Below are 25,369 nucleotides of genomic sequence, written 5' to 3'. Positions count from 1 at the left end.
AGCTTCTTGATAAAAATATTCCATTTACAAAAATCTAAAGAGCTGCTTAGCCTTTTTTTTCATATAAATCTGAACAACTGATGTGTGACCGCATTCTGCAGAGCAGTAGTTAGTTGTTTTTCAACACTACCCCGTGACTCGTGACTGATCCGATTAATGTACATCTCGTGCTGGTTCAACAGCTGACTGGTCGTGACTATCGCTACAACAACACGTATTGCCCTCGCAATAATGTAAAAAATAAATAATTAGCTATTTCCAAAAAATCCAAATTCCAAATTCCTTGCACTTCGGATCTGCGCCAGTGCGTGTGTGTGTTACTGTGAAAGTGTACCACATCAAAGACTCAACTACTACAACGACTACAACAGAAAAAAAAGCCAAATCGAAAATCAAGTGAAAGTTTTCTCTTGCCTTGTCTTTGTTTTGTAATTGTAATTTTGCTGCCAGCCGCCCGTATTACTGGCAATATTGGACAGAACGGAGATCGGATACAGTGACGCTGGTGCGGGTGCGGGGTGTAGTTATTGTATCTTGCATGGCATAGCACTCGCGGACTGATTTGCTTGTGATTGTGTCTTATATATATTCAAATCGAATAGCAGTCTGGGACTGCTGCAAAAGGCCTTGCAAACTTCTGCGCCAGGTACTGTGCGACGATATGGTGCGGATTGGATTGGCTGGCACGAGGAGAATCCCAATAAGAAACTAGCGCGAAACCCTCCCCACCCCTTGCCATCGCTCAGCACCCATCCATCCATACCCCTGTTCAGCCTTCCCAATGCAAAAACTGACACACATACATATGACACGACATACATACAAATAGTGGCAACAAACAATTGCAATCCCAGACCCGAAGCGAAGGCTAACTGTGACGACACTGTGGGAAATCAAGCCAATGCAGATGTACATATCTGCCTCCGACGTAGCTGCAAATTATGTCTCAGGGTCAAGGACACTGCTTCCCTACCCGTTGCCTGACCCTATTAATAGAAATAGAGCACGAGCTGAAAGCTATCCCTCCTTAGTTCCATCCAAGATTTACAAAACTTCAGTCCGTAAAGTAACCGTTGAATATTTACAAAACTTATAGACACAATTTCTGCTCTTATCTCTTCAAAATCAACGTACACATTTACGATAAAGAACTTTACATAAAATCGACTTGGCAATGTGTTTGCAGAGCAAACCCCACCTAGCTACTTTACTTGTTTTCTTATTGTATTATCGTAAGGATAATACCCTTCTAGAGACAATGCCCTGTAAATGAATCTTATTTTCCGTTTATTGACAGAACATCTGCATCGCTGTGGCTGGCTCCGCGCACAAAACGATGTGCGATACCAAAGACGATGCAGAAAAATGGAAATGTGACATCTGCACCTACGAGAACTACCCATCCTCACTGAAGTGCACCATGTGCCAGGCGTCGAAGCCGCTCTTCAACGAGGACATCTTTCGGTGAGTGAGAAATATAAAATCACTGATCAAGATTCTGATTAACCTACCACTCTTTCCCCCAGGCTGAGCCCTGCTCAGGAGAGCAGTTGTGTGGCGGAGGAGGCGGCTGGAGTGGAGCCCTCCCCCACATCAACCTGTTACTCCTTGCAGCCGCAGAACCAGGCGCGTCAAAGCAATGTGGCGGATAGTGAAAAGTGGCCCTGCAAGGTGTGCACCTATCTGAATTGGCCACGCAGCCTGCGCTGCATACAGTGTTGCACGAAACGCGGCGGCGAAGCTGTCGAGCGGTCGTCCAGCCACAAAGATCACGACAACGAGGCTGATGCGGATCGGGCAGGCGAGGCATTGCAGGCAATGCGGATCAGCGGATCGGACACGGAATTGGCGGGCAGCAAGCCGACCCAACTTCTAATCGGAGCCACAGCCTCGAATCGATTGACCCTTAGTCCGAGTATTGACGATGCCACGCACCTAAACAATCTCACTAATGCTTCTCACAACCAGTTGCAATCCCAGAATCAGCTCCCTGTTAATCAACAACAACATCACCACCCTCCACAGCAAAGGGACGCCTTGTCCACGGTTTCGCCTCAGAAAAAACCATGCTTTGCCTCCAAATGGGCGTGTAACGTATGTTATTCCATCCATCTTCGCTTTTTAGAGACTATACTATCATCTTTTCATTGCAGTCCTGCACCTATGAGAATTGGCCTCGGAGCATTAAGTGTTCGATGTGCGGCAAAACAAGGGAGCGAGAGATCACTGGGTCACAGACCGACTTGCATGCCTCTTCGAGCTTGAACATCCAAGGGGAGCATCAACAGCAACAGCAACAAAGTGTGGATACCGTCAGTGTCAACAACTCGTTTAATAAGAAACACATTTACCAACTGGGTAAGTAATTTATGAAATGTATATACATATTTTAGATTACTGACTTTTGACAACCTATTTGTAGGTTCCTCGGAAACCATCAACAACTGTGATACTGTGCAAGAGCGACAGGAGCGCCGGCAACGTCAGATCCGGCGTCAGGTTGATTGGCAATGGTTAAACGCCTGCCTGGGTGTCGTTGAAAACAACTACAGTGCCGTGGAGGCGTATCTTTCATGTGGCGGTAACCCGGCACGCTCTCTAACCAGCACAGAGATTGCTGCCCTGAACCGCAACTCTGCCTTCGATGTGGGTCACACATTGATTCACCTGGCCATTCGATTTCACCGCGAAGAGATGCTGCCCATGCTGCTGGCTCAGATATCTGGATCTGGTCCGGGCATTAAGCGCGTGCCGTCCTATGTGGCTCCAGATTTGGCAGCGGATATTAGGCGCCACTTTGCCAATACTCTGCGTCTGCGCAAGTCTGGACTCCCCTGCCACTACGTGCAGAAGCATGCAACATTTGCCCTCCCCGCCGAGATTGAGGAGCTGCCAATTCCCATTCAGGAGCAACTATACGACGAGCTTCTTGATCGCGACGCCCAAAAACAGTTGGAGAATCCGCCACCAGCGCTAAACTGGTCCATGGAGATCACAGCTCGTCTCAGCTCACGCATGTTTGTCCTATGGAATCGCAGTGCTGGCGATTGCCTGCTGGACTCCGCCATGCAGGCTACCTGGGGCGTTTTCGACCGCGACAACATACTGAGACGAGCCCTGGCAGATACACTGCACCAGTGTGGTCACGTGTAAGTTACATTAGTACTTAATACTACTTGATTCAAAACTATATATGTAATCTCTGTATTATTTCCATTTAGATTCTTTACGCGCTGGAAAGAGTATGAAATGCTTCAGGCTGCGATGCTTCACTTCACTTTGGAAGACTCGCAGTGGGAAGAAGATTGGAGCACACTTCTGTCACTGGCTAGCCAGCCTGGCTCGTCCCTGGAACAACTGCACATCTTTGCGTTGGCGCACATCTTGCGACGTCCAATCATTGTGTACGGGGTCAAGTACGTGAAGAGTTTTCGGGGTGAAGACATCGGCTATGCCCGTTTCGAAGGTGAGTAGTCTTTGGTTTTTATTGAATTTCCCCTGAGCCAGCTACGATGTGTGTTTTAGGTCTATACTTGCCTTTGTTATGGGATCAAAACTTCTGTACCAAATCGCCAATCGCCCTGGGATACACTCGAGGCCACTTCAGTGCCCTGGTGCCCATGGAACCCTTCACGCGCATCGATGGGCGACGCGACGATGTCGAGGATGTGACCTATCTGCCGCTGATGGACTGCGAGCTTAAACTCTTGCCAATACATTTCCTTACACAATCTGAGGTGAGATTTCTATCCATATATGTGTACTTAAATAGAGGTGAACTAGAAAATAATATGATTATGTTATGCAGGTGGGCAATGAAGAATCTATGATGCGTCAATGGCTGGACGTGTGTGTAACAGACGGCGGGCTGCTAGTGGCGCAGCAAAAGCTTGGTAAACGTCCTCTTCTTGTGGCCCAGATGCTGGAGGAGTGGCTAAATCACTACCGTCGCATTGCGTAAGCTCAAAAACCTCAAATAAAATCCCAATATAATTCAATAATATTTTTGTTTAACTTCTTTAGACAAGTGATAACCGCACCTTTTATTCGTCGCCCACAAATCACACATTATTCGAGCGATGGAGACTCGGATGAGGAATAGAAGCGGGGCATTCGTAAACCAGTTTCAGATTAGTAATTTGCGCATATATATGAATATCCTTTTTATAATTTTTGGCAAAAAGGATGTTGAAACATGAGAATGAAGTGCAGATCCTACCCGCATGCACTCGCAGTTAGCTAATGGAAACTATAGAGAATACATATTCATATTTGCAAGCAGTTGGAAAGTTGTAGTTGTAACTAAATTGAAGGCAAACTAAAGGTTAAGCAGAAATGTACGAAATGCATTGATCGACTTATATATATCATATCCGTTCCCAATTCAACGTTCGTTGATTTTAGTCAAATTTATTCACACTGGGTCGACGAGGCAATGTAGGCAATGTAGACCATAAAGTAAACGAAATTGAAGCTATACACTGGTAGATCAAATTACACTCACATCTGAATCAATCCATTAAGTGAATTTTGATGCCGACAGTTTGGGCGAAAAATTATATGCGTATGTGCTAGATGTTGTAAACACCCAAGAATCCGAATCCCAGGCTAAGGAGGGGCTTATATTATTGAAAATCTCGATGTACTATTAAATTTTAAACGGGTTAGCCCACACCACCCCATATATTTAATAATATTTGGGTGAATATGAATGTTTCTGAATGGCCGTCATTGAAAAGTTTATTGATAGTTTTTAAAACACTTTTTGGAATTATGAATCATTATACATTCATGCCTATAAATATTATATATAAATATATATTACGTATATAGAAATCCTACGGTTCTAGAAAATTGAACAAAGGGCCAATAATATAATGAATTTTATTCTAATTGTATTATATATGGAATTTTATCTCATTATTATTTTTGTTAGTAATGTTATTAAAATTATTATTACTATTACTACCTTCTAAGAAAGCTTATTGTGCAAATGTACACGCAAAATGCATGGAAAACAAAACACATATTTAAATAAACGTTTTAAGTAAAATTTCAACGGTAAAAAACATAGTTTTTATCCATCTATCCATATCCATAATAAAATTTCAAAATAAATTCAATTTCAAAATAAATTTCATTTCCGATTTCCTACGATTACTATTTAACGGTTTTTCTATTCGATTCCCGCTTTCGATTAAAATTATCGATAGACGAAAAGTATCTATGGGTGGACTGTCATCCCCAGGTGAATCTGAGCGCTCTTTTGCGGCCGTATCTGAGATACTTAGTCGTTTCGTTGCTGCCGTCGGTGTCGTTGCGGTGCGGTGTTTTTTTCCGCCGAGAATCAGTCTTTTTAGCACTCAGAAACCACCATTTTCCACTGTGATCGTTGTCGGCGAATTGAAATTGTGGCCCCACGAGAGCGAAATACGCAACAAAATCGAGCCGAAAGTCGCTAAATTCCGAACACACACACAACCACTATAACCAAAACCCATCCATACCACAAGCAACCACTCTTTCTCGGCTAAGCTACGCAGATTGCGAATGCATACGGCGAAAGATACAAATAGAAAAAATCTAAGCAGAAGAAAAATTTTGTTAGTGAAGTGAAGAGGAAGTAGTGGTGACCTGTGCGCGTGTATTTGTGCTTTCCTCCTCGTCGTAGTGTGTGTGCGTGTGCCAGTGTGTTTCCCTCCCCCATTGAAGCACTCGTAGCTCGTAGCTGTATCTCGCCATGGGTAAGTTATCTGCCGACACACAGATACTCGTGCTTTGGTGTGTCCGTGAGAAAGACTGCGCAAAGTCAAAGCGCGGGGGGTTGGGGGTATGGGTGGGTAACGGTAGTCGAAGGAGGTGAAGGTGCTCCTCCGATAGCACCACTCTGCCATTATCGGCATTAGCAGGGCATATCGGGAGTGGTTTCGAACCTTCCCAATACCCTCTCCAAATCAATACTGCCCAGCTGGATCCTCTCTCTGGCTAGCGGCCCCACCACATATGATTCCATATGAGTCCACTCCCTATTTGAATTCTCAATTTCTCAGCTGCGACTTCGGCGATGACGTCAGTGTTGTAAGAACAAGTTTCGTGTTTTTCGTTTTTATTATATATTTTTTTTTATGTTTATGCCTTTTCTTCATCTTTTTTTCTGTTGGCCCGAATTTGGGGCTGATACCGGAGGAGCAGGGCGAGGTGAGTCGAGCGAATCGGAAAACCTGACCGAATAAACCTCAAAGTGCTTGTGCATGCAACTGCAATTACACACGATACCGTTAGGGCGTCCCGCCGTGAGAGCAGCTCTGCTCTCAAATAACCTGTAAACCGTTCGATGTGAATGAGCTTTTTTTTTTCATGCGACGTTTCTTGCTGAAAGGGCCTTTTCTACCGTTATTTGAGACATGTACTCGGCTATTGTCAATGATTAATTACTCGGCTTCTGGCTACTGGCCCTAATTGAGTTCATTCAGATGCACTGAAAAAAAGGGACCTTAATACTAAGAACTAAAAGTATATAAGAATAATAATCATATAGATTTCAAAAGAGTTCTTAAATGTTATTAAAATAAAATTTTGATTAGATAATTTTATGAAGTTTTTCCGTGTGTAACTTGGGCCTGACTGCATGCGTGTCTAAAATGCCTAATTGACTTGGCCGCTGCATGGAGCCGGGGAAGTGGACGCCGATTTCGATGGGAGGAGATCCCCATAATATGCCGCATTGAGGCTCCTCGCCTCAAAAGGCCTAACAATGGCCAGCCATATAGCCTCTACAACATCTCCGCAACAACTGCTCGACATGAACCCATGACAAGCACATTGACTTCCACTGGGTTTCCTTTTTCGTTTTCCTGTCCTCAAATGAAAACGAAAGGGGCAAACAAGACCCACCCACCCCACTCGCCAGCCCCACCACCCGCTCACTCATTTATTTTGTCGGTTGATTTGTTCGTGTCTGTTGTGCATTCGCCTGCATTTCATAGTATTTCGTGGCATTTCCCAGGCGGGGTTATATAGGTCAGAGCACTTGCATAGAAAGTGGCATCTCCTCTTATGTCGTGCCTCCACCGTGCCTCCATCTCTCACCCGCTCTTCAATCCGTCCACTTGCCTAATTGAATGCTATTTTCGTAGACGCAGCGTCATCAGATGCTGTTGTGTGTAGCTCTGTGCCTGTGTACGGGTGCTCTTTTCACTTTTTCGTCTAATAAGCATACAGGAAGCACTTTCAAATTGACCGAAACACTCTGAAAACTCCGATACGAACTTTGGGACGTGCGTGGCTCGTTATTTGGTGCGTCAGGTAGCACAGCATAAAAAAAAACACTTGCAGAGCAATTCAAATTTGATGAGTAATACTCGCTATAACGATCTACAATAGCGGCCATATCCAAAACCTATATTCTGGAATCAAATTAAAATCTAATTCGATGGGCTATTAGAAAAAGTAATTATAGGAACATTAGGGAAACATTAGTATACCTTAAAGGGTATACAAGTTACAATCCCCAATAGATATTCTATAGGAAAGATACTTCTTTAACAAGTAATCCCTAAAACATAATTTTAGATACAGGAACATTTGAAATAGAATATCTGAAACCTTAAGAGGTCTACAATCCTTAATAAAATGTAGAATATCTTTAAAAAAGTATGCATTTATTTACTTCCTTTTTCTCTAGATCCCTTGAAATAACAGTATTATTTACTCATTCAGTCTGCTATTTTTATGGCCACAACTGTTCATACATATTGGCCTATAGATTTGTGTATATTATGTTGTTGCTCTTCCAAAACTAAAAATGTTTGTGTGTATAAACAGAACCATTCGTGGGTGAAGTGTGTGGGCGTGGAATGCACAGGAGAGCGGCTATGTTTGCTTTCGGTTTTATTTATTGTCTAGCTCTGCTCATATTCAGCCAGTTTGGAGTGGCGTTTCCCCTATTGTGTTCCACCTGTTTCCGCCACTCGCCTTGACCTGCATTGTCCTCGCCATTATCCAGGCACTGCGACTGTCAAGGATCTGACGCACTTGCTCCGGGGTTGAACTCGCGCGGTGCGCACTGGATGCATGCAGTGTCAGTGACGAAGGTCGTTTTCTTTCTCTCTTTTTCTTTTTCTTTTCCATTTCGATTTTTTTCGCATTTTTGAGTATGTTGCTTTAATGTTCGATTTTGTTTTTCTCTAAGGTTGGGGTCGTTGGGGCGCGGCTGAAATTAATTAAAATATTTTCGCTGCCCTGCAGTTTAACCTTTCTGCTTGGAAGTGACAGAGAATCGAAGAGGCTTTTATGGCCACACAGGAAAAAATATTTCTAAAAGGGTTATGAGAGTACATTTACGTGATAATTAAATAAGGTGTGGATCGATTAATGGCGCCACAAATTGGAAATCTTTTTTATGAATACTATTTTGTAATGAAAAACATCTTCTACCATGTGAGAATTAAGTTAGGCCAACTCACCACGAGAACCTCCACCCCTTTTTCTTAAAAAAATATTTCAAAAATTTGTATTCATTTTCGAATATTGTTTGAAAATTTTTTATTGTGCAGTTCAAAAAGGCTACAGTAACCTTGGACTTGCCCCCTGGCAGCTGGACGGGTTTTTATTCGTCGCAACCCGTGTTTTTTTGTATTGTTTGTTTGTATTTCAAATTCGAGCGAGCTCCAACCAGTTTGTTTGCGAGTCCAAGTCTCTGCCACAACTCCAGTACTCCGTCACACGGCGGTCGATGGTCGATGTCGGCGAGGATTACATCATCGCCACTAAAATCGCTCTTCGCAATTACAATAAAACTGAGAATGTGCGCTCAGACCTTTTATTGTGCTAGCTTGTGTGGCGACGCCGCTTTGCCGGGTCGGTTCTCTGTTGCATGAAAATGTAATTTTCACTAGTTTTTTCCATTTGCCTTAGAGATCAGCTCAGTGGCCAATTATCGAGGTGGTGCTAATGCCGGGAAAAGGCACTGCAAACCCAATAAACAAAACGCCAAAATCGATATGCAAATTGCTCAGAAATGTATATGATTGCATAATAAACAAGCTGGCGAGCAGCATAACACAAATGAAATTAATTAAACGTAGCGAAACACGTACACGAAGTTTAAACAAACCCCCACGCATACAGCGATTTGTTATTTGGCTCTCACGTAGCTTTTACTGAGGACGGAAGTCCAGGTCGGTGACGAAAGCCCGCTTTCTGTACTCTCCTACGAGGTGTGGCTGTGTGTGTGTGCGTGTGCGCGATCAACTTTAGACACATTTGTATTATCAGGTCTTCTGTCATTCCAAATGGACCACTCGGTATGAAATATTTCGGTGGCGTCACCGCACAAATAAATGTTCACTCTTGGGATTGGCGTATTTTTAATAAATTTCAGCCTGTCTGTCAAAAAATAATGGTGCTTTCTGAGATTCAGATTCAAGAGTTTCAGCTGGACAAAGCTATGATGGTAACTCCAGACTCTGCCATTCAAATACCTGATTACTTTGGAACTAATAACCCATTAATAGATTGTTTGCTCTCCAACTTAACTTCTACATATGTATGCCCAAGTATGCGATAACGACTGGTACCGTTGTGCAGCATACGTCACCATTATTAAAAAAAAAAGTTAATGGCTGCGTACACCTGAGTTCCATTGCGAGCTTATCGATAATTTCTATTTTGGAAGCAAACCAAATAGGGGAAGGCAACAACTGCAGACCCGAATTGTGGAAAACAAAAAATCGAAAAGGCCTGAAATAACAACAGAGAGATGTATATATGGTATAATGTGGTCGGTCGGGCTTATGTATGTTCATGTGTTCTCTTTTTTTTGTTCCATGCACTGCAACCAATACCGGTTGCCTCCAGCCAATGCGATTCAGTTGGAGCTGATGTTGGGCCTGTCTGTTGGGTCTATTTAATCAACCGCAGACTGCCGCCGCCGACTGCCACCGGCGAGCTGGAAAAAAAAGCCGCCAGAACAGATCAACTCATCAGTCACGGCTAACAATTAGTCTCGATGCAGAGTTCTTTGTGATCTGGGTTCCCTCTCCAATGAATCCCAGCTGGATAGCTGTCGCATCTAGACAACACAGCCATATAATGGGTGCTAACATACGGTTTATGATTCTCTGGGAAAGCACTTTTCGAGTTTTAATTCAAATCTAATGAGATTTTGTTTTTGAAGAAAAAGAGAAGGGCGTACCACAGTGCGTATGATCAATAAACTTGAGTAGCCCTTAAATACACATGGAAAAAAAAACTTAAAAAGATAGTAATGTGCAAAAATAAACCCTTTATAAGCTGGCCAGATCATTGATTAAACATGTGATAAGATTTTAACTTATCTCCCTGATAAAATGAATATTTTTAAACTGCAGTTACTATCTTTTGAAATTTAAACAGAGAAAAATAAATTAAGAAACCTATTTGACTTACATAGATCCTTTTTGGCCAAAATATTTTATCCTACCTGTTAGAGCAATTCTGTGGAACTGTATACTCTATACTCATATGTATAATTAGAAGCCTTTTCCCCCACTTGTGTACATTAAGACCGGGTCTACAGTGTACACACTCATTTTCTCATATACATGTATATAAAGCAAATATCTGACAGCAAGTTTGTGTCGCCCTTGGCCTTATCAATGATAAGATTAATTGCTAGCCTGTCGCATGAGTCACGGCCCCATAAGAATCCAAGATTTATGCATGTATGGGTGTTTAAAAAAATAATAATGAAGTGTTTGCGTATGCTGTCAATAGACAAAACAAAAAAAAATAGTCAAACAAACAAACAACAAAAAAATGGCCAACACAAGTGTAACGATCTCCCTGTCCGTCCCATCGGATATACGATATATAAACCTTTGCGTGAATATAGTAACAGCTACACAAAGTCAAACCGAATCGCACACATTCGGAGTGGGGCTCTGGACTGAACGCGGCAAAATGAGGCAAGGTTGGGGCATTATCGCATCACATGCATATGACATCAGCGCAACGCGGCGTATACGTAATCGGGCGACAGCACCGTAGCTCTGAATTAAATGAATTGGATTGGATTAGAAATAAAAGCAAAAGCGCATGAATTGAGTTCCCCTCCCAATCGCTAATCTCTAATCTCTGTTCTCTGTTCTCTTTCTACCCACATCTTCCCCAGGTAAACAAAAAATTTACTGTGCAAAATGTACGAAAAAGTGCTCCGGCGAGGTGCTCCGCGTGGCGGACAATCACTTCCACAAGGCCTGCTTCCAGTGCTGCCAGTGCAAGAAGTCCCTGGCAACGGGCGGTTTCTTCACAAAGGACAACGCCTACTACTGCATACCGGACTATCAGCGACTGTACGGCACGAAGTGCGCCACGTGCCAGCAGTATGTGGAGGGCGAGGTGGTCAGCACCATGGGCAAGACCTACCACCAGAAGTGCTTCACCTGCTCCAAGTGCAAGCAGCCCTTCAAGTCCGGCAGCAAGGTGACCAATACTGGAAAGGAAGTGCTCTGTGAGCAGTGCGTCTCCGGAGGCCCAGTGAGCGCAGGCGTCGGAGCAGGAACAGACGGCGGCAGAGGCGGTGTCTCCTCCCCAGCTCCGCCAGCGGAGAGTCCAACGCGGGCCACCGCCCATCAGCAGCTCTCAGGTGGTGTGATCTCGCAGAAGGCGCACCTGAAGGAGGACTACGATCCCAATGACTGTGCCGGATGCGGAGAGCTCCTCAAGGAGGGCCAGGCTCTGGTGGCCCTCGACCGGCAGTGGCATGTGTCCTGCTTCCGGTGCAAGGCCTGCCAGGTGGTGCTCAACGGCGAGTACATGGGCAAGGATGCGGTGCCGTACTGCGAGAAGTGCTACCAGAAGGGATTCGGAGTAAAGTGCGCTTACTGCAGCCGCTTCATCAGCGGCAAGGTGCTCCAGGCGGGCGACAACCACCACTTCCATCCGACCTGTGCCCGCTGCACCAAGTGCGGCGATCCCTTCGGCGACGGCGAGGAGATGTACCTGCAAGGCAGTGCCATCTGGCATCCACGCTGCGGCCCGGGACCCTCGGAGTCTGGCATTATTCTGAATGGCGGTGGAGGCAGCACCTCGGTGGCTGGCGGCGCCTCCAACGGCAACTTCACAGACACCGAGTGCGACCGGATGAGTTCCAGTGCCCTCAGCGAGATGGTAGGTAGCTGTATGGATTTCCTCGAGCAGGACTCCCTACTAAAAACCACAATGAGAACCGCACGAGATGCCAACACAATCCCAAGTTCTAAGCTGCTACTGAGCTTGCTACTAATTTGAATGCTACAAGTTGCACCAAAAATCACACACTATTTTCATGATTTTTCATTTAGATATGAAATAAGCTATATTTTTAATTATTATACATATTTTATATATATATAAAAGTATTCAAAAATATCGCTTATTTCAATCATCCACCTCCTGCACTTACACAAAACACATTTAATTTATAATTTTATAATTTCAGTTTATTTTGCATTTTAGTTGTTTTGAGCTTGCGTTTTATTTTTCGTTCGATTTCAGTACATCCGATCCAGAACACCGAGCTTTAATGGTTCACTTTATTCCTCTAGCCGCAAGGTTTGTTTTTATTATGATTTAATTATGATTTCCCCAATTGTTTCTGACATCGTTTCGCTATTCCGCCGTATATTTCTTGATATACACGCCAAAAACTGCAATACTTAACCACAAAGCACTTAGCACAAATATTTGGTAGAAAATCTCATTAAATTTAATAATTATTTCAGCATTATCGTACTGTGAGTCCGGGTCTGATACTCCGAGAGTACGGACGACCGATCGGCGAGGATATATCGCGCATCTATACCTACAGCTATCTGACGGATGCCCCACACTACCTGCGCAAGCCGATCGAACCGTACGACAGGACACCCCTCTCACCGCACTTCCACCGGCCCTCCTCGTACGCCCCCACTCCCAGCAATGCGGGATCCGTAGCTGGAAGCCGTCCACCATCGCGTCCTCACTCCAGGACCCGCAGCGCCATGAAGGTCTTGGTGGACGCCATCCGTTCGGAGACGCCCCGCCCCAAGAGTCCGGGCATGAACAACGAGGAACCTATTGAGCTGTCTCACTACCCGGCCGCCAAGAAGCCGCCACCAGGAGAACAGCCCAAGATCGAGAGGGATGACTTCCCAGCTCCGCCGTATCCGTACACGGACCCGGAGCGCCGGCGACGGTATAGTGACACCTACAAGGGTGTCCCCGTTTCAGACGACGAGGACGAGAATGTCGAAAACGGCAAGACGAATGGCAAGATTAAGAATGGCGAGGAACAGCAGTGAGTAGAATTTTTGAAGGATTCAAAAATACGGTTTGAAAATCATTTTCCCAACAGACGCCTTCAACGTGAAGCTGAGCAGCTGGAGAAGCTGAACTCCGGCATCGGTTCGGCGATCGCCAAGGACCTCAAGGAGCACGCCAAGTACAGGAAGTGGAAGCAGAACAACTTGGATCCCCGTAATGCCTCCAGGACGCCTTCTGCCTCGAAGGAGCCTCTGTACAAACTGAGGTACGTTATACTAAAGAATTAGATTATGACTTAAGTTTATATAAACCCTTTGTCTTAATTATCGATTAGGTATGAATCACCTATTGGGGCCTCACCCTCGCGCAATCTGGACCACCAGAAGCCCTTCTACGAGGACGAGATGTTCGATCGCTCTACAAGCTACCGCGGCTCGCTTGGCAAATCGCTGGGAAACGCGCCCAGCTACAATGGTAATCGTCTAGACAGTAGTTCGAAATGCCGTACCTCAGGCGCGCAATTCGACTTTATGCTAATTAAGTTCCTTAGCTACCGATATTATATATAGCCCCATATTACGTTTATAGCCATACATTCCTACCGATCGCCGCCCAAGCCCGGATATGGATTCAAAACGACGACTCTGCCCTATATACGCAACGGTTACAGCTCAGTAAGTGCTGCCAGTCGTTTGGATCGGGATTAGATCTTTGGTGCCGGGCTGTCAGTTGTGTCTTGTAGCTTACCCATTACCATATTGACCCATTTAACCCCATATAACCCCTTGTAATCCCTGTAATAACTACCTCTCACTGATGGCACCTCTTTGTATTTCTCTCTTTCACTTTTGAATGCTGGTGCTGGCTGGCCGTGAAAATAATTGGATTGACTAACAAAACTATATAACTCAACTGGTTGGTCTGCTGCTTCATTGTGTGCCTAATCTTTATCCTATGCTATTACGAATATCTATGTGTGTATGCTATTGTTGCCCCACACCGCCAAAACTGCCCCAAACTAACACCCATCTACACTAACCCGACTTGAACTCATACATCTGCATCATTCACATCAAAAATCAACATGAACATCAACATACACACCACCATGAACTCTGCTCCCAGTGGTGAGTGCGCTGCGCCATGTTCCGAAGCCTGGATACGGCCTGGCTCCACGCTCCCACACATTCAGCTCCACAACCTCCGCTGCGGCCACGATGCATGGTGCCACTGTAAGATCGCTTCTGTTGTTGTTATGCCGTAGAGTCCTTTGGAAACTTTTTTTTTTTGAGGCTTAGCTTTTAGTATCCTCTATAATGCACTATTTTTGGTTTCATTTGGTTGCCTTAGTTTGCATGTAAAGATCATCTTCTATCAGCCAATAATAACAACCAATCTTCTCGAAATATAGGATTTCTCCTATGGAGGTCTCGGCGACAAGACGCACAGCACGGATTTGAGCTGTGGAAAATCGGAAGGTCAGTACTTAGATTTCACTAAAGTCTGAATATCTTCTGACCATTTGAATCCCATTTCAGCCTCGGTGGACTCAATCACAGACGGCGATAGACGTGCCTTGATGGGCGGAGATCTTCCCGCCTCGAGCACATACTCCGGGGCGCTCTCCTACCACTATCCGCAGGCCGGGCTCATCCGGCGCAGTCTGCCCAACATGGCGCACTCGATGCTGGTGCATGAGCCGGCCAAGATCTATCCCTATCACCTACTGCTAATCACAAACTATCGACTGCCTTCCGATGTAGATCGCTGCAATCTGGAGGTGGGTGTCACTGAGCCACGTTTATAGATCATTAATTGAATCCATTTCCCAACAGCGTCATCTGTCGGACATCGAGTTCGAGCACATCTTGCAGTGCGCCAGGTCGGAGTTCTACAGGCTGCCCCAGTGGCGCCGCAACGAACTGAAGCGCCGGGTAAAGCTCTTCTAAGCAAAAGGGGCCCTGTACTCTGAGCCGCGTCTGTGGGTGGAGGAGGAGGCTGCTAGCGACGAAACCAAAAGAAATCAACTTACCTTAAAAAGCAAAGGGCTATACAACAGTGGAGATAAATACATTAAACACAAAACAAACAAAACAAAAAAGAAAAGAAAACGAAATGGGAAACTATGCTAATTTCACAGCCAGTTTTGAAACACGCTTTAAATAGTTGATGCAAGTGAAACCAACTAAACTAAATTTAAAAACATAGTTACATTTACAGTGCGGAGCTGCCGGCAGGCGGCTTCAGTTTATTTTTTTAAGAATTAGTTGCGCTAATGGAAAATTGTAACTGAAAAATATATTGAAAACTACGATTGAAAGAAACATAAATCCCAAATAAAAAACTGTATACATACTTCACATAGTTAAAGATTGCATGTCCGGCATGATGGCTTTTTATACGCAGTGCAAGTGCAAGTGCATATTAATCTTAACTTTAAAAAGAATATATTTTCTAAATTATACTTTAATTGAAAGAACCTTGTTAACCGGCTAAATATCTAGAGAAGCATCAAAGAAAGAGCAATTAATGTACCTGCTGAGAAATTCACACAGCAGTAAGCGAAACGTTAGATGTGTGGCATCCAATCTACGCTAAATCATTATGCAACAATTTATTTATTACTAAATATTTTATTTATTTAAATAGAATATGTCAAAGAATAAACCAGAGATAATAAATCAGGACAAAGCTGTTTCAACGTGTCATTTTGTGTTACAATTAATTCAACATTTAGAAAGGCAATCAACAAAAAGCCAAAAAGCAAAGATGGTGTTTCGCGGAGATTCGTAAGATTAAGAAATCTTTAATATATAACTTTCGCTTAACTTACTCAAAAGTACTTAAATGAGAAACACCATCTAGGCTTGAGTTCGGTGTGATTTGTGTTTGGGACGCAATACGTGACTGGAATGTTAGATTCACAGATAAATACATTACTATTAAACTAGATTTCACAGAATTTGGAGATTTTCAATATTGCACCATTCGTCTTGCCCTAGTTTTGCTTGTGGAGAGCCTCGTCGTTTCGCAGACTGTAGGTTAACTGCGTTTTCATTACCGAAAGACTGCTTCCGACAATCTTCTTGTGGTAGATCTGCCGCGTCACAAATCCAAAATCGTCGTAGAAGTCACGCTCGCTCTCCTGCCACTCGGATATGGTGGCTTCCAGTGAGGCATAGCCACCGCTCACACAGTTCTTCGCCAGAATCTTGATCATGGGCTCCATAATCTTCTGGTGCGGATAGTCCTGGGCTATGGCGAAACGATAGATCCAGGCTGCGTTGTAAACAGCATGATGGTTTTTCACACTGATTGCGGCTACGATCCTACGGCGGAACTTGTTTTTATACGTCTCGTCATATGGGCAGTTTTCTATGAATATTTGGTAACTCGCCTCCTTGGGGGAGCAGCGGAATATAAAGGGCTCATAACACTCGGCCACCAACGACTGCGAAGGCTTGGTCTGCAATAAAATAGATTAAATAAACTAACCAAAGCTATATGTAAGTATGCCTACCCTCATGAGTTCCACAGCTTTGGCGTAAAAAGAAAAATAGGTGCTGGTGAAGAGAAAAAAAATACAGCCGGGCACCGTGAGGGCACAGAAGAGCAGAGGCACACCCAGAAATATGAAAAACACTGCCCATGTTATGACTATGAACTGGAATGTGATCTGGAATTAGAATTAGCCCTAATTAATGAATGATCTCAAAGAGATATGGCACGCAGGAAAGTAGACTACTTACCTCTCGGAAGCAGAACACAAAAAATGACTTGTTTGAGAAGGACATTATGTAATCCCGCACCAATTCCTGGCACTTAAGCTCGTCATCTTCCCGATAGTTTCGCACAACAATAAAAGGCTGCATCGGCTATAAAAATAAATTAAATAAAATAAAACAAACACTTTCAACTCCTCTCTCTCCAGCGGTTTATTTACGTTTGTTTTGCAGTGCTGGAAAAGGCCAACACATCATGTTGCGTTCCAAGGGTGTTTCCGAAAGGGATACATGACCACTTTGATCTATTCCCAAAGAGTGTCTCATTTTAAAAACCAAGCTAATAAAATATTGAAACAATACTTAGATTAATTTATGTACGTTCAAAGTTATACCCATTCAAATATAAGATATATTAATAATATCTGGTAGCCCCTTTAAACCTACGCTCAAAGTAGTATTGAATAATGTGCAAATTCAACCAGTGTTGGAAAAGGTATAAGAAGGTCGGCTATCCGGTCTCCGTTTGGAAAATATCTTTGTGTTTTTTTGCACAAAACTTCTTGCGCTAATATTGCGCCGGTCAAGAAAAATGGAAGATGTGGAGGGTACCAAAATTAATAACCAGCAGGATGGAGAGCGGAGTTTTATCTGCGGCGTGATTGAAGGTTTCTATGGCCGGCCCTGGACAACGGAGCAGCGCAAAGATCTGTTTCGAAAACTCAAGTCGATGGGCATGGACTCGTACATGTACGCCCCGAAGGACGACTACAAGCACCGGGCATACTGGAGAGAGATGTACACGGTAGAGGAGGCGGACCACTTGTCGAGTAAGCGATGAAGAAAATATTGTACATTGGAACTCAACCTAAAAAATGAGAGCGATGGCGAAAATTTTAATGAGACTGGTGGAGATTTCGGGTTTATCTTAAGTAATTAATTTTTTTTTTTTTTACAGGTCTAATCACGGCTGCCAAGGATGCAGGTATTGTCTTCTACTATGCCCTTTCGCCTGGCTTGGACATGACGTACAGTAACCAAAAGGAAATCTCCACGTTGAAGAGGAAACTAGATCAGGTTTCGCAATTCGGCTGCGAAGCCTACGCCCTGCTGTTTGACGATATTGAATCGGAGCTTTCCAAGGCAGACAAGGAGGTGTTTCAAACATTTGCCAACGCTCAGGTTTCTGTGACTAACGAGATCTATGCCCATCTGGGCAGGCCCAAGTTTCTCTTCTGTCCCACCCAGTATTGCGCATCGAGGGCAGTGCCCACGGTCCAAGAGTCGGAGTACCTCAACACCCTGGGCTCGAAACTAAACAACGAAATCGATATACTTTGGACAGGCGACAAGGTGATATCCAAGACTATTTCCATTGAATCTATTCAGGAAATCACGGAGGTACTTCGCCGACCACCGTGCATCTGGGACAACCTGCATGCGAATGATTACGACCAGAAGCGTATTTTTCTCGGACCTTACGTAGGACGATCACCTGAGCTGATACCCCATTTGCGCGGAGTGATGACCAATCCGAACTGCGAGTTTAATGGCAACTTTATAGCCATCCACACGTTAGCCTTTTGGTCGCGCTGCAGCGTGGACTCGAAAATGGACAGCTCGATTAGTGCGGATATAAAATTAGAGACTGAAAACGAAGAAGAAATGCCGACGGAATTTCTCTCGAAAAACGTTTACCATCCACGTGTAGCTTTGAAGTAAGTCTTATCTATTTCCTTACAATTCAAAGCCTTATTTAAAATACTTTTTAGAAATGCAATCGCTGATTGGCTGCCGGAATTCTTTACGGAAAAAGAGGCCTGGGGTCCTATCACAAAACCTCAGCCGCAAGTGCAAATGGTCATGCCCATCATTCCCATCATACCCAGCATTAACACCTGCATGAGTCTCACCACCACAACAACCACGTCGACAAACACACGGACTGTGCCGGAAGTCAACACCACTCAACTGCAGGCTTTAGCGGATGTTTGGTATTTAGATATTCTTAAATATGAACATTTTTCGGTTAGTTTTTAATCGACTTCTGCATATTTTAGCACTGTTACCTCAACAATAACCCCCATTTCCAATCCGGTGATGAACTCTCTGGTTTCGCCCACTAAAGTGGTCACATTCGAAGAGATTATTAATCCCATTCCAACAACAGCTGCCTGCAATATTGAACTGCCCAAGAAAATACCCATATCCATTGTACCAGTCCCTATTATGGAAACTAGAAGCGTTGAGGCTTCCGTAGAGCTAGACCTAGGTAACGAGTTATTTGAGGAAGATGATAAAGAGGAGCAGAAGAGCGATTCAGAAAAAGTAGACCAAGCGGATGATAGCGATGAGAAACCGGAACCAGTCGCAAGTCTCAGTGTAGACACCATGTTGGATGACTCCAGTCTGAGCCCGCTAAGTGCCGGTGTCAATGAACCTATGGAATGCAGTAGTAGCATAGCATCGCAGGTCTCTCCCAGAGAGCAAGACGAGGTGACCAAGTTGGTTGCCGACGATGTGCTTATGGAATCGGTGAACGATGTTCATGTAAGTAGTGCATTAGAAAGCCTAATTACTATAAGTACAATATCTACATTATTGTTTTAAAGATCATGCATGTGGAGAGTGGCACATCATCACCGATTTCCAATGCAGAGATGCGAGAAGAAATCGAAATATTAGATTCCCCCCAGGAAAATGAGAACGAGTAAGCCCATTTACCCAAAAAATTATACGAGGATTAAGTTAACAACCTGCATTATTTTAGCAAAACCTTGGTAGGTTTCGATTCAAAAATAACGATCGATGATCTGGGTCTGCTTTGTGATCTCTTCTACCTGCCCTTCGAGCACGGCAGCCGTGGCTTGAAACTACTGGTGGAGTTTAATTGGCTCAAGTCTAATGCGAACGTGATCCTGCAAGAGCGTTCCGCGGGGGGTGATGCAAATAAAGGCACAAAGCCGGAGGTCAGTGAGTGGCTTCAACGTTGCGAGAAGTTCGACGGTCTCTGCACCAGAGTGTTAGAGCTGCTGATTAAGATTGCCAATTGTGAAAACAAAGAGATTTGCCATGAACTATACTCATACGTGTGGGACATCTCCTGCGCTCTTTCATTGCTCAACTGCTATGTCAAATGGCTAGCACTCGGCCAGTTTCCTCAAAATATGTCCTCTTACACAGAGGGCAGCTACACATGTAAGTTATGGTCTATGTGTACAGAGCAAGTGTCTAACAGTCTTCTTTTCAGGGTTCAGCAAAGGTTGGAAGGAAGCCTTTATGTCTGGTGATCAGGAGCCGTGGGTGTTTCGGGGCGGGCTTATTGCAGACCTGCAGCGCTTAATGCCCGTGGACTCTGGCAACGATCTGTTTGTGTTCAAGCTTCCTGAAAAGCCCAGGGCTAACTACTATCTTCTTCGGCCCTATTGCAATATGGATGAACAAAACGTCAACGACGTGTGCACCCGTTCGTACCTGCAGTGGCAGCAGAAGGTGGATGCGACCAACCACATTACGTTCCCGCTTCCAATACCCGTGTCCAATATCGTGGCCGATGCAATAGTGGGTGCTCATCTCACCCTTTGTCCAGAGCTATGCTTCGTGGCTTATGACGAGAACAATAGCATTGTGGGCTACGTCTGTGCAGCTCTGGATGTGAATATATTTCAGCGCAACCTGGATCTGTGTTGGTACACGGAGCTCCGGGAAAAGTACCCCAAGGATTTGTGCCTTCAAGAAAGCGAAGAACATCTGAAACCATTCGTGATCCAATTCGTTGAGCAGTTCCATAGAAGTAGCGAGGCTTTGGAACAGTGCCCTGCGGAAGTGAGTGGCTCGTTCCCAGCGGTTCTGAAAGCAGCAACGTTGCGAGAGGTGGAAGAACACGATGCTGGTATTATGAAGCGTCTGTTAACCGTTCTGTTGGCCGCTCTACGCGCAAACGGCTGCTTCGGTATTCACGTGTGCATCCCTGAGCTTGATGCCAGGCAAGTGGCTTTTTACTCTCGGATCGGATTCGTAGATATTTATCGCGATGAGGCAACCAAGTGCATTTATATGGGTCGACGCTTTTAGCCCTGGCCGAGATTTTTTGCCGAGAAAATTTCATTGCCTAAATATGTATTGTTCCTTTGTCTTTTATATTCAGACTAGCCACTCCACATTCTCAACTTGTCTCGTCCTTTTTGTATTTTTGTAAGAAAAAAGTGTACGTTCTGATGTCCAGTCCTTTGATACCCTTCTAGATTTTATATTAAAAGTTGTTTTCTCAGTGTGAAAACAATAAAACTATCGTATTTAATAAACAAAGTCTGCTAACTGTTTGCGTTGCTTTTATCCAGTTTATAGAACCAAACGGTGTTGACCCCATCCTCTATAATCTTTAAATGTTCCACGTTTGGCAGGGGAAACCGGCAAGCAATTATCTGGGTATCCTGTGGACATTCGGCGATGAGCTTTTGCTCCAGATCCTGCATCATTTGCTCGACTCCGAAAATAACAACGTAGTTGTAGTCTTTGATGTTAAATTTCCAGAGGTCCCTCTTAAAAAAGCTCGTCTGCTTGGATACTCCATTGCGCAGTGCTGCCAGGCGGGAATAGTAGACTAGCCAGGGATTCAGTTCCACGCCGTCGGTCTTGAGAGCCTTGTTGTGTTGCGCGGCCGCTATGGGGGATTACATAAGTAAGTATGGATGGTTTGTACATCCCTTGGGACAGAAAACTTACCAACTACGATACGACCGTCGCCTGAACCAATATCCAGCAATTTTCCACTGGTATTTTTTGGCAAGAAGCTGAGCACATTTTGAATTTGTTCAGTAGTGGCCGGCACGTAAGGCAAACAAATCCGCCTGAATGCAGGGGCGACAAATGAGGCGCACACAATGGACAGTCCCAGGCCTACACCTCCGGTAGCAGCAATCAGGACCTTTCCACCGATTGACATGCCAGGCTTCGATATTTTTGAGGATGTTTTCGAAACATTTTCGTTCAGGATATCCATTCCAATTGGAAAAGGCAACGACTGCTTCGTAAAGTGTGGCCGTAGGGTTCGTGATGGTATAATAACTTTTACACCGTTAGAAAAATCGACTGTTAATATTTTATAAAAATAAATGTTTTAAAGATGAGTTTTACTTTATAAATTATTTAATAAGTTTAACACACAATTCCTAATAACCAATCACAATAATACACAATTCCTTTCCGCAATAACGTTCCAATTTTACTAAGGTTCAGATTATTTTGCCAACATTTTGTGGCCTCTAAATGGTAGATTCCCCTGAACGTCAGAATTTTAAAAAACAGGCTCTGGCCACTCTAACCTTTTATTTATTTCGTTCTTTCTTCTTGTCCTGCTATTTCGTGATTATTGTTTACGAAAGATGTCCAACGTTGGAAAAATTCGTTTAAAAACATTTTCAGAACTTCAAGCTACTGCAGAAATAAGTTTAAGAATAGAAACGGATAAGACTAAACCAACGGAAGACAATGGACATCGCACACCGGAGAAGAAAAGCCCGCGAAAAAGCCGTGCGGCCACAACAGCGAGGAAATCCAAGAAACAAGAGGGAAACCTTGGTGTAGTCACTGTCACCAGCACGGTAAAGCGTTCCTCCAAAAAAACGCCATTGCCCGGCCAGATGCGCATTGATGCCTTTTTTAAAAGCGCCTCTAAGAACTACAAAGTGGAAACCCCACTTCCTCCTATTTCGTCCTCTAAGAAGATTTCCCCACCAGTTGTCAAACGGAAAGAACCTGCAGGTGCCAAAGGACGCAAGCGGCTGTTCGACGATTCAACCACAACATCTTCCACAACCTCGACTTGGAGTGATCACAAACCCCCACAGAAGCGAGTACAACCATTAAGATCTGCAAAGGGCAAGGAGAACCTCTCAGAACTAGATGTTATAGATCTATGCTCAGAGGACGATGACGAACGGACGATCAAGGAGGAGGAAAGAACGCCTAGCCCAGTGAAAGCATCAAAACAAGTTGCAATTTCGGATCAAAAAACAAATTCCGCCTCGTCAAAGCCTACTAGTCCAGAAGGTAGCAATAGGTCCATGTCATTGCTGGGCATGGGCAGCAATGTGTCTAGTCCAGACATAGGTCAAGGATTACTAAGAAGTACCCCCAGCCGGAAAACAAAAGAAATTAAAAAACCAAAAACTCCTCCGTCCACTAACTCAAAACGAATTAAGAAGCCAACAACCCCTCCCGCCACAAACTCAAAGCAAAGAAAGCCGAAACCATGTCCCCCTTACAAAGTAGTCGAAGGAACGACGTTCTGTGTGGATGGATTTCAGTTTGGCGATGTGGCTGGAGTGACGCACTACTTCCTTACCCATTACCATGCGGATCACTATATTGGTCTAACGAAAAAGTTCTCCCATCCCCTCTATATGAGTCCCATAACAGCGCGGCTTGTGAGGCTCTTCATAAAAGTCGATGAGAAATATATCCATGAAATAGATGTGGATGAAACTGTAATGGTTGATAATGTGGAAGTGACTGCCATAGAAGCCAATCAGTAAGTGTAATCTTTAGCAGCAGTATGTAAACACTACAATTATTTACAATATTTCAGTTGCCCAGGAGCCGTCATGTTCTTTTTCAAGCTAAGTTCTGGAGAATGTATTCTGCACACTGGAGATTTTCGTGCCTGCTCTGAAATGGAGTCGTTGCCTCTTTTTTGGAACAACACCAATATCGACCTGCTTTATTTGGATACAACGTATTTAAACAAAAACTATAATTTTTGCCACCAATCGGAGAGTGTTGATCGAGCGTTGCACTTGGTTGGCGCTTTTATAGAGAAAAATCCTTTCAAACGAATACTGATTGTATGCGGCTCCTATGTTATCGGCAAGGAGAAGATCTGGCTAGCCCTTGCTGAGGCTTTTTCGCTGAAAGTATGGACAGAATCAAGCCGTAGCGATGCTATCAGTTGCCTGGGTTGGGATGATTTGCAGGTTGTACTTACAGATGATCCGACTAAAGCCAACTTACATGTTATACCCATGGGAAAAATCAGTTACCCGGTTAGTCTTAATACGAATATTTTATTTTCTAAATTCATACATTTCTTTTATTTTAGAGCCTGGTTGAATACTTTAGTCAATTTGAAGACCAATACGATATGTTGCTGGGAATAAGACCAAGTGGCTGGGAGAAAAACAGTAAGCCTTCCTTTGGGAAAAAGATCAGCACGATTGGCATTGAATACTCGGAGCATTCCAGTTACAAAGAATTAGAACGTTTCGTACGCTTTCTGAAACCCAAGCGAGTCATCAGTACTGTACCCGTTGGTCGCGATCTGTTCGTCACAGGAGATGTGCCCAAAATATGGTATCAGTACCAAGGTCCGGCCTCGATGTTAAGCACAGGGTTTCAGCGGTCTATATCCACATTCCTTACCACACCTAAACGAACTGTCCCAAATGCATCCGCCTCTGAGATGATGCTAAGTCCATTGAAAGAAAGCTGTTCAGATCACGGTGAGGAGGATTCAATGGAGTGCGTGTCTATTGTGTCTATAAAATCAAGTGTATCTGAAAACACAAATATTGGAGCTTGCCCTATCCCAGAAAAAGTGCATTTATCTGAAACCCGGGGTACAAATAACAAAGGTGTTATTACAACCCGCACAGAAGATAGCAAAGAGGCAATCAAAATGAAAGACAGCGCCAAAGAGCCAGCAATTGTCAGAAGGTTAACATCGGACGCCTCCGATGATTGGCTCTCGTACTCATAGCATTACCCATTGTTGTCTAATTCTATGTTACTACCTAGTGCTAAGAATTTAACTGTAACAGTAGTTTTAAGAAAAATGTTTTTAAAATGCTTAGGATTGTGCATGTCTTCAGTTGAGCTGTGAAAAAATTGATAAAAGACTAAGTTTTTGTTTCGCATATCCATTTCTGTTCTTTCATGTTAATACAATGTTTTTGATATATACACACAGTTTAATATATATTATATATATTTTCATTTATAATTTGATGAATAGGGCTGTCTTACACGTATTCCTTAACGCCAACTAGTTCGGTGTGCCGGATGCTCCGTAACTTCTACAATAAATTAAATTAGTGTATGTGAGGAAACAACTAAATGTGTATAAATACAAATAACAATAGACTTTTACTCCATGAATTGTGTTATAAAATTCAAAGAGGCATTTGTATGCTAGAGAATGTTAATGAGTTTTGATTTCTTTACTGATATGTTTGATGTACAAAACTTAAACGATGTGGCCCATAACAGCACTGAGCTTTTGTTTTTATCTGTACACAGAACTTTTCAGAATTTTATACTCTATGCATAACTAATAACTGTGGAAACACTCAAAGAAACAAGGAATTTTCTGTAAATTTATATCAACA

The 25,369-nt window shown here is 43.7% G+C and overlaps 6 protein-coding genes across 14 annotated transcripts; 4 read left to right on the top strand and 2 right to left on the bottom strand.

The window, feature by feature from the left end:
- The first annotated feature begins 149 nt into the window (after window positions 1-149).
- LOC6494426 (ubiquitin thioesterase trabid) lies at window positions 150-5,748 on the top strand. Of its 3 annotated transcripts, none has more exons than XM_014904589.3 (9): window positions 150-505; window positions 1,298-1,464; window positions 1,527-2,094; window positions 2,154-2,358; window positions 2,423-3,149; window positions 3,222-3,466; window positions 3,526-3,737; window positions 3,809-3,957; window positions 4,024-5,748. In XM_014904589.3, exons 2-9 carry the CDS (start codon window positions 1,337-1,339, stop codon window positions 4,100-4,102), a joined length of 2,313 nt encoding a protein of 770 aa, XP_014760075.1. In that variant the 5' UTR covers window positions 150-505; window positions 1,298-1,336; the 3' UTR covers window positions 4,103-5,748. The 3 variants fall into 3 exon arrangements, with proteins under 3 accessions (XP_014760075.1, XP_001965922.1, XP_014760074.1); XM_001965886.4 differs by having other exon boundaries at window positions 150-646; XM_014904588.3 differs by having other exon boundaries at window positions 154-233.
- LOC6494436 (actin-binding LIM protein 3) lies at window positions 5,609-15,971 on the top strand. 7 transcript variants are annotated; one of them, XM_044715277.1, is made up of 10 exons: window positions 5,609-5,744; window positions 11,153-12,150; window positions 12,517-12,573; window positions 12,744-13,297; window positions 13,355-13,528; window positions 13,598-13,737; window positions 14,389-14,495; window positions 14,675-14,741; window positions 14,802-15,043; window positions 15,099-15,971. In XM_044715277.1, the coding sequence occupies exons 1-10, from the start codon at window positions 5,741-5,743 to the stop codon at window positions 15,210-15,212; spliced, it is 2,457 nt and encodes an 818-aa protein (XP_044571212.1). In that variant the 5' UTR covers window positions 5,609-5,740; the 3' UTR covers window positions 15,213-15,971. The 7 variants fall into 7 exon arrangements, with proteins under 7 accessions (XP_044571212.1, XP_014760077.1, XP_044571208.1 ...); XM_044715273.1 differs by lacking the exon at window positions 5,609-5,744 and adding an exon at window positions 10,767-10,951; XM_001965885.4 differs by lacking the exons at window positions 5,609-5,744; window positions 14,389-14,495 and adding exons at window positions 10,768-10,951; window positions 13,852-13,937.
- Window positions 15,937-17,223, bottom strand: LOC6494534. Its single transcript, XM_001965884.4, has 3 exons — window positions 17,013-17,223; window positions 16,784-16,939; window positions 15,937-16,729 (listed from the first exon to the last, which is right to left on the bottom strand). The coding sequence occupies exons 1-3, from the start codon at window positions 17,133-17,135 to the stop codon at window positions 16,262-16,264; spliced, it is 747 nt and encodes a 248-aa protein (XP_001965920.1). The 5' UTR covers window positions 17,136-17,223; the 3' UTR covers window positions 15,937-16,261.
- Window positions 17,224-17,439: 216 nt separating this feature from the next.
- On the top strand, window positions 17,440-21,293 carry LOC6494447 (protein O-GlcNAcase). Its single transcript, XM_001965883.4, has 7 exons — window positions 17,440-17,815; window positions 17,944-18,703; window positions 18,758-18,979; window positions 19,046-19,535; window positions 19,598-19,695; window positions 19,756-20,183; window positions 20,236-21,293. Exons 1-7 carry the CDS (start codon window positions 17,578-17,580, stop codon window positions 21,057-21,059), a joined length of 3,060 nt encoding a protein of 1,019 aa, XP_001965919.1. The 5' UTR covers window positions 17,440-17,577; the 3' UTR covers window positions 21,060-21,293.
- LOC6494523 (ATP synthase subunit C lysine N-methyltransferase) lies at window positions 21,206-22,088 on the bottom strand. Its single transcript, XM_001965882.4, has 2 exons — window positions 21,711-22,088; window positions 21,206-21,648 (listed from the first exon to the last, which is right to left on the bottom strand). Exons 1-2 carry the CDS (start codon window positions 21,985-21,987, stop codon window positions 21,299-21,301), a joined length of 627 nt encoding a protein of 208 aa, XP_001965918.1. The 5' UTR covers window positions 21,988-22,088; the 3' UTR covers window positions 21,206-21,298.
- Window positions 22,089-22,275: 187 nt separating this feature from the next.
- On the top strand, window positions 22,276-25,130 carry LOC6494458 (DNA cross-link repair protein SNM1). Its single transcript, XM_001965881.4, has 3 exons — window positions 22,276-23,517; window positions 23,575-24,028; window positions 24,085-25,130. Exons 1-3 carry the CDS (start codon window positions 22,370-22,372, stop codon window positions 24,739-24,741), a joined length of 2,259 nt encoding a protein of 752 aa, XP_001965917.2. The 5' UTR covers window positions 22,276-22,369; the 3' UTR covers window positions 24,742-25,130.
- Window positions 25,131-25,369: the final 239 nt, after the last annotated feature.

The sequence above is a fragment of the Drosophila ananassae genome, chromosome 2L (assembly GCF_017639315.1).
Source record: "Drosophila ananassae strain 14024-0371.13 chromosome 2L, ASM1763931v2, whole genome shotgun sequence".
Lineage (NCBI taxonomy): Eukaryota > Metazoa > Arthropoda > Insecta > Diptera > Drosophilidae > Drosophila > Drosophila ananassae.
This window is presented reverse-complemented; position numbering and strand designations above follow the sequence as displayed.

Coding starts and splice junctions, on each gene's coding strand:
- LOC6494458 (XM_001965881.4), top strand. CDS start 22,370: ATGTCCAACGTTGGAAAAATTCGTTTAAAAACATTTTCAGAACTTCAA. Junction 23,518..23,574: donor ACTGCCATAGAAGCCAATCA/GTAAGTGTAATC, acceptor ACAATATTTCAG/TTGCCCAGGAGCCGTCATGT. Junction 24,029..24,084: donor TGGGAAAAATCAGTTACCCG/GTTAGTCTTAAT, acceptor CTTTTATTTTAG/AGCCTGGTTGAATACTTTAG.
- LOC6494523 (XM_001965882.4), bottom strand. CDS start 21,987: ATGGATATCCTGAACGAAAATGTTTCGAAAACATCCTCAAAAATATCG. Junction 21,649..21,710: donor CGACGGTCGTATCGTAGTTG/GTAAGTTTTCTG, acceptor AATCCCCCATAG/CGGCCGCGCAACACAACAAG.
- LOC6494447 (XM_001965883.4), top strand. CDS start 17,578: ATGGAAGATGTGGAGGGTACCAAAATTAATAACCAGCAGGATGGAGAG. Junction 17,816..17,943: donor GGAGGCGGACCACTTGTCGA/GTAAGCGATGAA, acceptor TTTTTTTTACAG/GTCTAATCACGGCTGCCAAG. Junction 18,704..18,757: donor CATCCACGTGTAGCTTTGAA/GTAAGTCTTATC, acceptor AATACTTTTTAG/AAATGCAATCGCTGATTGGC.
- LOC6494426 (XM_014904589.3), top strand. CDS start 1,337: ATGTGCGATACCAAAGACGATGCAGAAAAATGGAAATGTGACATCTGC. Junction 3,150..3,221: donor CTGCACCAGTGTGGTCACGT/GTAAGTTACATT, acceptor ATTTCCATTTAG/ATTCTTTACGCGCTGGAAAG. Junction 3,738..3,808: donor ATTTCCTTACACAATCTGAG/GTGAGATTTCTA, acceptor TATGTTATGCAG/GTGGGCAATGAAGAATCTAT.
- LOC6494534 (XM_001965884.4), bottom strand. CDS start 17,135: ATGCAGCCTTTTATTGTTGTGCGAAACTATCGGGAAGATGACGAGCTT. Junction 16,940..17,012: donor TTGTGTTCTGCTTCCGAGAG/GTAAGTAGTCTA, acceptor TTCTAATTCCAG/ATCACATTCCAGTTCATAGT. Junction 16,730..16,783: donor AAGCTGTGGAACTCATGAGG/GTAGGCATACTT, acceptor ATTTTATTGCAG/ACCAAGCCTTCGCAGTCGTT.
- LOC6494436 (XM_044715273.1), top strand. CDS start 10,798: ATGGCCAACACAAGTGTAACGATCTCCCTGTCCGTCCCATCGGATATA. Junction 12,151..12,516: donor CCAGTGCCCTCAGCGAGATG/GTAGGTAGCTGT, acceptor GTTCGATTTCAG/TACATCCGATCCAGAACACC. Junction 14,742..14,801: donor GAGCTGTGGAAAATCGGAAG/GTCAGTACTTAG, acceptor ATCCCATTTCAG/CCTCGGTGGACTCAATCACA.